Consider the following 9,725-nt stretch of genomic DNA (forward strand, 5'->3'; position numbering starts at 1 on the left):
CCTATTACGGACGTTGCTAAAACAGTTTTGTATAAGGGGGGAAGTGCTCGTCTTATTATTATTTCTGTTTACTTTTCAACAGAAATGAGCTGTCAAAGTTTATATATTTTCCTGGAGCTAAATTGTCCACGTGTGTGCTTTTGTACATTCCTAATCACATTGATTTGTACGTGTCGGTTCATTTGTTATATTAAACCATCAATCATCAACTTCATCATGATCACTTACCTCAGTTATGATTTTTTTAACATTTCAGAGTCAACAGAAGCATTGACTACGGACGCGACTACCAAGCCCGGGATGGGCCCTACGACCACGATGTCAGACACAACGTCATCGCAAGAAACCTCCACCACCAGTAAGTAAGAAAAACAATGAAATGACGTTATGCCTTCGATCTTTGTTATAATGTGCCACTACCACTTCCCCCACCCTCTCTCTCTCTCTCTCTCTCTCTCTCTCTTTGTCTCTCCCTCTCCCTGTCACACATTTCCCCTGCCGAAACCCCTCCACCCCTCTCTCCCTTTCTTCCTCCTTCTCTCTATTAGTCTCTACCTGACTCTCTTTTTCTTTACCCTTTGCTTACAGGGCAATTGATGAAACTTCTTTTTAGAGAGGGGGTGGGGGTATAATATGTCTTTTTTTAAGAACGCGAGTTTAAGGACAACAAACACGCCACAGGAACATAGTTAGATACATTATGTGACAAAAAAGTCCCTTGGGCTTTGACAAAACACCACTAAATCTAAAAATATGCGGACACAAATAATACCTTTTAAAAGAAATAAACTATTAAAATTGATGTTTTCATTTTTTATAACCCTGAACCATCAACTCTATTATGATCATTTTGATAACTCTGTTATGTTTGTTAAAATCGTTTCAGAGTCAAGTGCATCATCGACTTCGAACGGGACGACCAAACCCATGACGAGCCCTAAGACAACGATGTCAGACACATCCACATCACAAGAAACCACCACCTCCAGTAAGTAAGAGAAATGATGAAGTGACATCTTGCATTTAATCCTTTTCATTACGTGTCTAGCCACTTCCCCTCCCCCTTCTATCACTCTCTCTTTCTCCCCCCCCCCCCTCCCTCTCTCTTTCTCAATCTCTGTTTTAGTCCTTATCTGACTGTTTTGTGTCCTTTCCTATTACGGACGTTGCTAAAACAGTTTTGTATAAGGGGGGAAGTGCTCGTCTTATTATTATTTATGTTTACTTTTCAACAAAAATGAGCTGTCAAAGTTTATATATTTTCCTGGAGCTAAATTGTCCACGTGTGTGCTTTTGTACATTCCTAATCACATTGATTTGTACGTGTCGGTTCATTTGTTATATTAAACCCTCAACCATTGACTTTATCATGATCAATTAGCTCAGTTATGTTTGTTTTAACGTTTCAGAGTCAACAGAATCATCGACTACGGAATCGACTACCAAGCCCGGGATGGGCCCTACGACAACGATGTCAGACACAACATCATCGCAAGAAACCTCCACCATCAGTAAGTAAGAAAAACAATGAAATGACGTCATGACTTCGATCTTTGTTATAATGTGCCACTACCACTTCCCCCACCCTCTCTCTCTCTCTCTCTCTCTCTCTCTCTCTCTCTCTTTGTCTCTCCCTCTCCCTGTCACACATTTCCCCTGCCGAACCCCCTCCACCCCTCTCTCCCTTTCTTCCTCCTTCTCTCTATTAGTCTCTACCTGACTCTCTTTTTCTTTACCCTTTGCTTACAGGGCAATTGATGAAACTTCTTTTTAGGGAGGGGGTGGGGGTATTATATTTCTTTTGTTTTTAAAACGCGAGTTTAAGGACAACAAACACGCCACAGGAACATAGTTAGATACATTATGTGACAAAAAAGTCCCTTGGGCTTTGACAAAACACCACTAAATCTAAAAATATGCGGACACAAATTATACCTTTTAAAATAAATAAACTGTTAACATTTATGTTTTCATTTTTTATAACCCTGAACCACCAATTATATCATGATCATTTTGATATAGTCCGGCAGCCATCTCGATATACCTTGTTTTAGGGTCTATAGTTTTTTTTTCTTCGGATTATAGTTCCTTAGACCATCAATTTGAAGAATTCGATTGCTGTCAGCATTGAGCAATTTGAGATATGTGACGTCATACAAAATGGCCGCCAAAATCCCCTTTTTAACCAAAATTAATGATATAAAAAGTTTTAACAGAATTTACTACATTAAATGGCAGTCAAATATCTTGATTTTTTTCTAGAATCATCACTAAATAAAAATTGCGATGTTGTATGATCACAAATGATATGCAAATTTGCAAAATTCGGAATGGCGCCCTCTATAGACACATTAACTTGAATAGTTCAAAATGATGGCCAAATACCAATTTCTAACATGAGATTATCATATGTCATGAGTCAGATGCACTGGATACAGTGAGTAAAAATTGTGCTGCACATTTATTTTTATTTTGTAATTTGATACTCGAAGAAAACATGGTTGAATTTTATGCTCTCTGTCCCATAGATATGAGGTGGCATATGGTGATAAATGCCCATTTTCAGTGACAGCGTTAAGAAACTAGATTTGTATTCTAAGGTACTAGATTCTTTTAAATTAACCTTAAAATTACGAACTACCAATACGAAACAGGACTATATCCGTTTATAAGTTTGCTTCAAAATCTTGAAATTTGTTTAAAAGCCCTCTAAAGTGTTGGGAACCCTAAAATATTCCATGCGGAAGAGGGTGTCATTTAACACTTAATTCTGCAAAATGAGGTTGTGACTGTAATGCGTGCTTCCACACGCATGTTTGCAAATGAGCTCTCTTAACATTTTCTACAAACGCTTCATTAGTTTGAGGTAGTGAGGCAAGGTTTGGGGGTATTTGGAGCTCCTAGTCTTCGGACCCTTGATAGCCACACGATGATACGAGCCTGACATTCAGTTGGTTGTTGATTGTCCATAACATGAAGCAAAGCATTGAGTAGGTTGAGTGATGACATATGACCATGCTGCATCAACATTGCCAACTGAGTCCTAAGGGAGTCGAATCTTCTGCTTCATCACTTTCAGCATTGTACCCCAAATTATGCCCCAAGAGTGTCGCATCCCGTCAACGCATGTCCTGCCAACATCGATGGAATGATATCTCCTAACTTGTCTACATTGGCAAGAACATCAATAACAGTTCGATTTGTGAAGGAGCGTCTCCATGGTCATTGGCGTTTTATAAGTCCGTCATGTAGATAATGATGCAAAAGTAGTACGTAGACGTCTGTGTCATCCACTAGGACCCTAACATACATCTTCTCATTAGCATCAATTCAAATCGCTTGCTGTACTTTGATGTTGCCTGCTTCATCATAACTATGTTGTGGACAGACCTTTCCTTGGCATGACATCACTGCTTGGAATCACTTCAACAGGAACCTCACCTTGACGGTAAAGGCCTGCTTGTGCTTTTGCCTATTTCTGAGCACCCAATCATCCTGCAGACTCGCGCATATAATTATGATGTCGATCAACTGTAGTTTGTTGTCATGAAAAGATAGTGAAGTTAACAACACTAAAGACACGTTTCAACAACTTCTCTCCCTAGCTTTATTGATCTTTCCAAAGCTTTTGACTGCGTACAACATAAACGCCTATGGAGGATTATTAGCTAGATGGGCTTTTCAGCACATATTATTCAACTCATTCAGTCGCTCTACCAATACCAAGAAGCAACAGTAAGAACAGAGAATGGCTACACCGAAAGGTTCACTATTGGTCAAGTTGTCCGTCAAGGCTGCATCCTATCACCATAACTTTTCAACATCTATGCTGAATTCATCATGAGAAAGGCATTTTATGGTCAAGTTTCTGTTGGTGGACGAACGATCACCAACCTAAGATACACCGACAATACAACACTCTCAGGCGTATTGATGGGGAAGGGTTGGGGACAGTTGAACCCCCAAACAAAATTCAAAATGTTTTTTCTATATATTCGATACCAGTGATTTACAAATGTTGCTGAAATGACATGATTTTCCTGGGTTTTTTCTCACTTTTTAGTAAATTATTATTTGTTAAGCGTATTTTGGAAAATGACAAATCCTAAATTCACAGTCAAGCAAAAACTATGCCCATTTAAAAGCCTACATGCCAGGGTCCGCAGAACAGCGGGGCTCAGGGGACTCGAGCCCCCCTCACTTTTTGTATAAAGTATGTTAAAGAGAACTAGAAAGAAAGATGTGAAATGAGGTATCAAAATATGTTCATCTTACAGTTAATAAATGCCTGAAACCCTTGAGCTTCCGGGGGCTGTGCCCCTTGAACACCACGCCAATTTGTGTTCCTCTCTTCCTGATCGTAGATACTTCACCCCCCACCCCGCTTTTAAAAAAGTTCTGCGGGGCCTGCATGTAACATATATGAGTGGTGGGGATGCAGATTGTTTTTCTGCCCCTCTAAGTGTTTTTGCTCAGTATGCCACTGACAACACTTATAACAAGAACATCGGAAGAACTACTAGAACTCCTTAAAAAAAAGAGTGAAGTATGCAAGTGAATAATTTGGACCCTACCTCAATGTGAAAAAAAAACCAAGATCATGATTGGTGGAAATTAACTACATGCAACAGAGCATGGTGGTTGATGGAGAAGAAGTTGATCAAGTGGACAAGTTTATATAATGTTCTTGGGTCAATGATTGTCAAGGAGGGTGGAAGCTCGGCAATATCTGCCTTTGAAATGTGGTGTTGGAGGAAGCTACTTGGGATATCATGAAGAGATTACAACACCAACGGACACAATTAATGTCCATCATCGGAGATCAACCGCCACTTGCTACCAGGATTGACGGTACAATCTACAATAGTTTGGTCACGTTAGCAGAAGATCAGGAGACAACCTTGACAAATTATCATTCAAGGTACCTTTGAAGGAACACGTAACAAAGGAAGACTCAAGCTCAGGTGGACTGACGACCTTCGGGAAATCACTAGCCACCCTCTAAATACTAAAGACACTCTACCGGATTGCAGGAGACAGATGCCGATCAAAAGGTCTCATCAAACGGGTCACAAGGGCGAGCCATGATCTATATGACAACGACGACGACAAACAGTAAGAGATAGTTTCTTGGAGGGCAGCAGTGACGCGGGACTCAGTTGGAAGACTCTCGACCCGTTATGACCTCTAGATACTCTCGGATCTGTCAAACACCAAGCAAACATCACCAGATTTTCATCTACAGCAGAGCACAACCATCAATGACTGTACAAGGTTGTTCCAGTGTCTCATGCTTGGCTGACATCTCAACTTTTGTCAAATTCTATAAGTCCGTCTTTGACATGGGAGTGCTCGTTTCCAGAATCATCAACAAGTACTGTTGGGACTGCTGAAAGCTCTTATGACAAAATGTCCTTGACATTGACCTCTCTTGAACTTGTCTGCAGTCCTATTACTCTGGAGTAGATCAACTTTTCATAGACTTTCGTACCCCAACATTGACTTCTTCATGGCTGCCACGGTTTGAACTTTCTTGGAAATTGTGTCATAGAATCCACCAGGTAATTTCTTTTGAAAATCATGCATCTGTCTAGTATAGATGTCAACTGCTTTATCCACATTCACTGACGTTGGAGCAATGCTGGTCTAAATAAAGCCTATCAATTGAATAATAATGTGTGACGTAAAACCTCTTCTCACCGATTTGATGAAAAATGAATTCTTTCATAGCCATTTTTTTCTTAACATATGTAGGGTAGGTGTAGGGAATTGGAGACTACCAAGCTTGAACTCATCACTGTCTGTCCGTGTTGGCGCCAATATTGATATAGCGACATTTGTGGCCTTTAACAACACTACTGCATTTATTCAATTCATTTCGAAGACTACAATGCGTTCTCTCTCCGAGAAAATTGGCAAAATTGACCAAGCTAAGCAATTTTGATCGTAAAATTTTGCTCTGATATAAAAACACAATTTTCACTGAATGTTGTGGTGTATGCAGATATTTAGGGGTGGCTCTTAAAAATTAGTTTTAAAAGGAAGTTTATGAAATGTGCCAACCATCACAGAAAGCTTATGACCATTGTGTGTTGTGAATGGGTGTTGCAATTCACATTATGAATGGTGTCTGATCAGAAATGTGTGTAGGTAATTGGGGACACCAGGTCTAAGATGCGGGCCTACTTCTCCCGAGTTGTCCATTTCATGTTGAAAGGCACTATCATGAAACATATTTGGTTGTACGTGTCACCATTCTAATTTGAATGCATTTAATTTTAAGAAGTTGTTTCTATGCTGTGAGTTTGATCAATGTAAAAGTCATATTGCCAGAACATTATTCTGAAAGTATTTTAACATAATTGAGAGCACCTTTATTACTGTAAACAAAAAAAACTACAGAAATATTTTGGGCCACATTGTTTTAAAATCGTTTCAAAATTACAGTAAGTTCATTGGCTCCATGTATCTCTTTCAAAAAGTGTTTGAACTATAACAATCCCATTTTCATTCAAATTGTATTTAAAATGTCTTGATTTGTAACTGTCCCTTATTACCTACACATGTAGGTAATGAGAGACCTTTGGTAATGACGTCATTAAGGGTCTGCTTAAGGGTCTTCCATTCTCCACACCTACCCTATCTAAATTTATACCAAACACGATGAAAGATTAATGCAGCACAACTGCAATTGTTGCCCCCCAAAAGCATTTAATATGATTTCAACGTGACATAGATTTAAGAAATTGGCATTTGGCTGGCACACATATTTTATTCAAATTAATAGGTTTATAGAGGGCGCTTTTTCAAAATATGCGAATAAGCTGGTCATCTATGGCCTTGCAACATCACAAAACATTTTGTTAGTGATGGTCCCAGAGAGATACAGACATTTGGCTCCCAAAAATTGTAGAAAAAAAATCCTTATTATATATTTATTATTCATTTTTAAAGGAAAATCATGTACTTTGGCGGCCGTTTTGTATGACGTCATATATCTTTAATTGCTCAAGGCTGACAGAGTGTCAGCAATCGGATTCTTGAAATAGAAGGTCTAAGCAATCAAAATCCATTGAAAAAAAATCTATAGACCCTAAAACAAGGTTAGGCCAATAATCTGGATTTGGCTGCCAGACTAATAACTCTGTTATGTTTGTCAAAATCGTTTCAGAGTCAAGTGAATCATCGACTTCGGACGGGACGACCAAACCCATGACGAGCCCTAAGACAAAGATGTCAGACACATCCACATCACAAGAAACCAGCACCTCCAGTAATTAAGAGAAATGATGAAGTGACATTTTGCATTTAATCCTTTTCATTACGTGTCTAGCCACTTCCCCTCCCCCTTCTATCACTCTCTCTTTCTCTCCCTCCCCTCCCTCTCTCTTTGTCAATCTCTGTCTTAGTCTTAATCTGACTGTTTTGTGTCCTTTCTTATTACGGACGTTGCTAAAACATGTTTGTATAAGGGGGAAGTGCTCGTCTTATTATTATTTTTGTTTACCTTACAACAGAAATGAGCTGTAAAAGTTTATATATTTTCCTGGAGCTAAATTGTCCACGTTTGTGCCTTTGTACATTCCTAATCAAATTGATTTGTACGTGTGGGTTCATTTGTTATATTAAACCCTCAACCATTAACTTTATCCTGATCAATTAGCTCAGTTATGTTTGTTTTAACGTTTCAGAGTCAACAGAATCATCGACTACGGAATCGACTACCAAGCCCGGGATGGGCCCTACGACAACGATGTCAGACACAACATCATCGCAAGAAACCTCCACCACCAGTAAGTAAGAAAAACAATGAAATGACGTCATGACTTCGATCTTTGTTATAATGTGCCACTACCACTTCCCCCCACCCTCTCTCTCTCTCTCTCTCTCTCTCTGTTTCGTCTCTCCCTCCTCCTCTCACACATTTCCCCTGCCGAAACCCCTCCACCCCTCTCTCCCTTTCTTCCTCCCTCTCTCTATTAGTCTCTACCTGACTCTCTTTTTCTTTACCCTTTGCTTACAGGGCAATTGATGAAACTTCTTTTTAGAGAGGGGGTGGGGGTATTATATGTCTTTTTTTTAAGAACGCGAGTTTAAGGACAACAAACACGCCACAGGAACATAGTTAGATACATTATGTGACAAAAAAGTCCCTTGGGCTTTGACAAAACACCACTAAATCTTAAAATATGCGGACACAAATTATACCTTTTAAAAGAAATAAACTGTTAAAAATTATGTTTTCATTTTTTATAACCCTGAACCATCAACTATATCATAATCATTTTGATAACTCTGTTATGTTTGTTAAAATCGTTTCAGAGTCAAGTGAATCATCGACTTCGGACGGGACGACCAAACCCATGACGAGCCCTAAGACAACGATGTCAGACACATCCACATCACAAGAAACCACCACCTCCAGTAAGTAAGAGAAATGATGAAATAACCTCTTGCATTTAATCCTTTTCATTACGTGTCTAGCCACTTCCCTCCCCCTTCTATCACTCTCTCTTTCTCCCCCTCCCTCTCTCTTTCTCAATCTCTGTCTTAGTCTTTATCTGACTGTTTTGTGTCCTTTCCTATTACGGACGTTGCTAAAACATTTTTGTATAAGGGGGGTAGTGCTCGTCTTATTATAATTTTTGTTTACCTTATAACAGAAATGAGCTGTAAAAGTTTATATATTTTCCTGGAGCTAAATTGTCCACGTTTGTGCCTTTGTACATTCCTAATCACATTGATTTGTACGTGTGGGTTCATTTGTTATATTAAACGCTCAACCATTAACTTTATCATGATCAATTAGCTCAGTTATGTTTGTTTTAACGTTTCAGAGTCAACAGAATCATCAACTACGGAATCGACTACCAAGCCCAGGATGGGCCCTACGACAACGATGTCAGACACAACATCATCGCAAGAAACCTCCACCACCAGTAAGTAAGAAAAACAATGAAATGACGTCATGACTTCGATCATTGTTATAATGTGCCACCACCACTCCCTCCTCTCTCTCCCTCTCTCTGTCTCTGTCTCTGTCTCTGTCTCTCTCTCTCATTGTCTCTCCCTCCGTCTCTCACACATTTCCCCTGCCGAACCCCCTCCACCCTCTCTCCCTTTCTCTCTCCCTCTCTCTGTTAGGCTCTACCTGACTCTCTTTTTCTTTAACCCTTCCTTACAGGGCCATTGATGAAACTTCTTTTTAGGGAGGGGGTGGGGTATTATATGTCTTTTTTTTTTTAAGAACGCGAGTTTAAGGACAACAAACACGCCACAGGAACATAGATACATTATGTGACAAAAAAAGTCCCTTGGGCTTTGATAAAACACCACTAAATCTAAAAAAATATGCGGACACAAATTATACCTTTTAAAAGAAATAAACTGTTAAAAATTATGTTTTCATTTTTTATAACCCTGAACCATCAACTATATCATAATCATTTTGATAACTCTGTTATGTTTGTTAAAATCGTTTCAGAGTCAAGTGAATCATCGACTTCGGACGGGACGACCAAACCCATGACGAGCCCTAAGACAACGATGTCAGACACATCCACATCACAAGAAACCACCACCTCCAGTAAGTAAGAGAAATGATGAAATAACCTCTTGCATTTAATCCTTTTCATTACGTGTCTAGCCACTTCCCTCCCCCTTCTATCACTCTCTCTTTCTCCCCCTCCCTCTCTCTTTCTCAATCTCTGTCTTAGTCTTTATCT

General features: G+C 39.4%; 1 protein-coding gene across 1 annotated transcript in view; it reads left to right on the top strand.

Annotated features, from left to right (window-relative positions):
- The window catches only part of LOC105437143 (mucin-5AC-like), a 59,246-nt gene extending 50,814 nt beyond the window's left edge, over window positions 1–8,432 (top strand). Inside the window, exons 36-41 of the mRNA XM_030991207.1 lie at window positions 257–358; window positions 887–988; window positions 1,410–1,511; window positions 7,172–7,273; window positions 7,692–7,793; window positions 8,323–8,432. Coding sequence (XP_030847067.1) covers window positions 257–358; window positions 887–988; window positions 1,410–1,511; window positions 7,172–7,273; window positions 7,692–7,793; window positions 8,323–8,432 — 620 coding nt within the window. The remainder of the gene's footprint in view (window positions 1–256; window positions 359–886; window positions 989–1,409; window positions 1,512–7,171; window positions 7,274–7,691; window positions 7,794–8,322) is intronic.
- Window positions 8,433–9,725: the final 1,293 nt, after the last annotated feature.

Source organism: Strongylocentrotus purpuratus, unplaced genomic scaffold, assembly GCF_000002235.5.
Source record: "Strongylocentrotus purpuratus isolate Spur 01 unplaced genomic scaffold, Spur_5.0 spur5_scaffold_2, whole genome shotgun sequence".
NCBI classification, from domain to species: domain Eukaryota; kingdom Metazoa; phylum Echinodermata; class Echinoidea; order Camarodonta; family Strongylocentrotidae; genus Strongylocentrotus; species Strongylocentrotus purpuratus.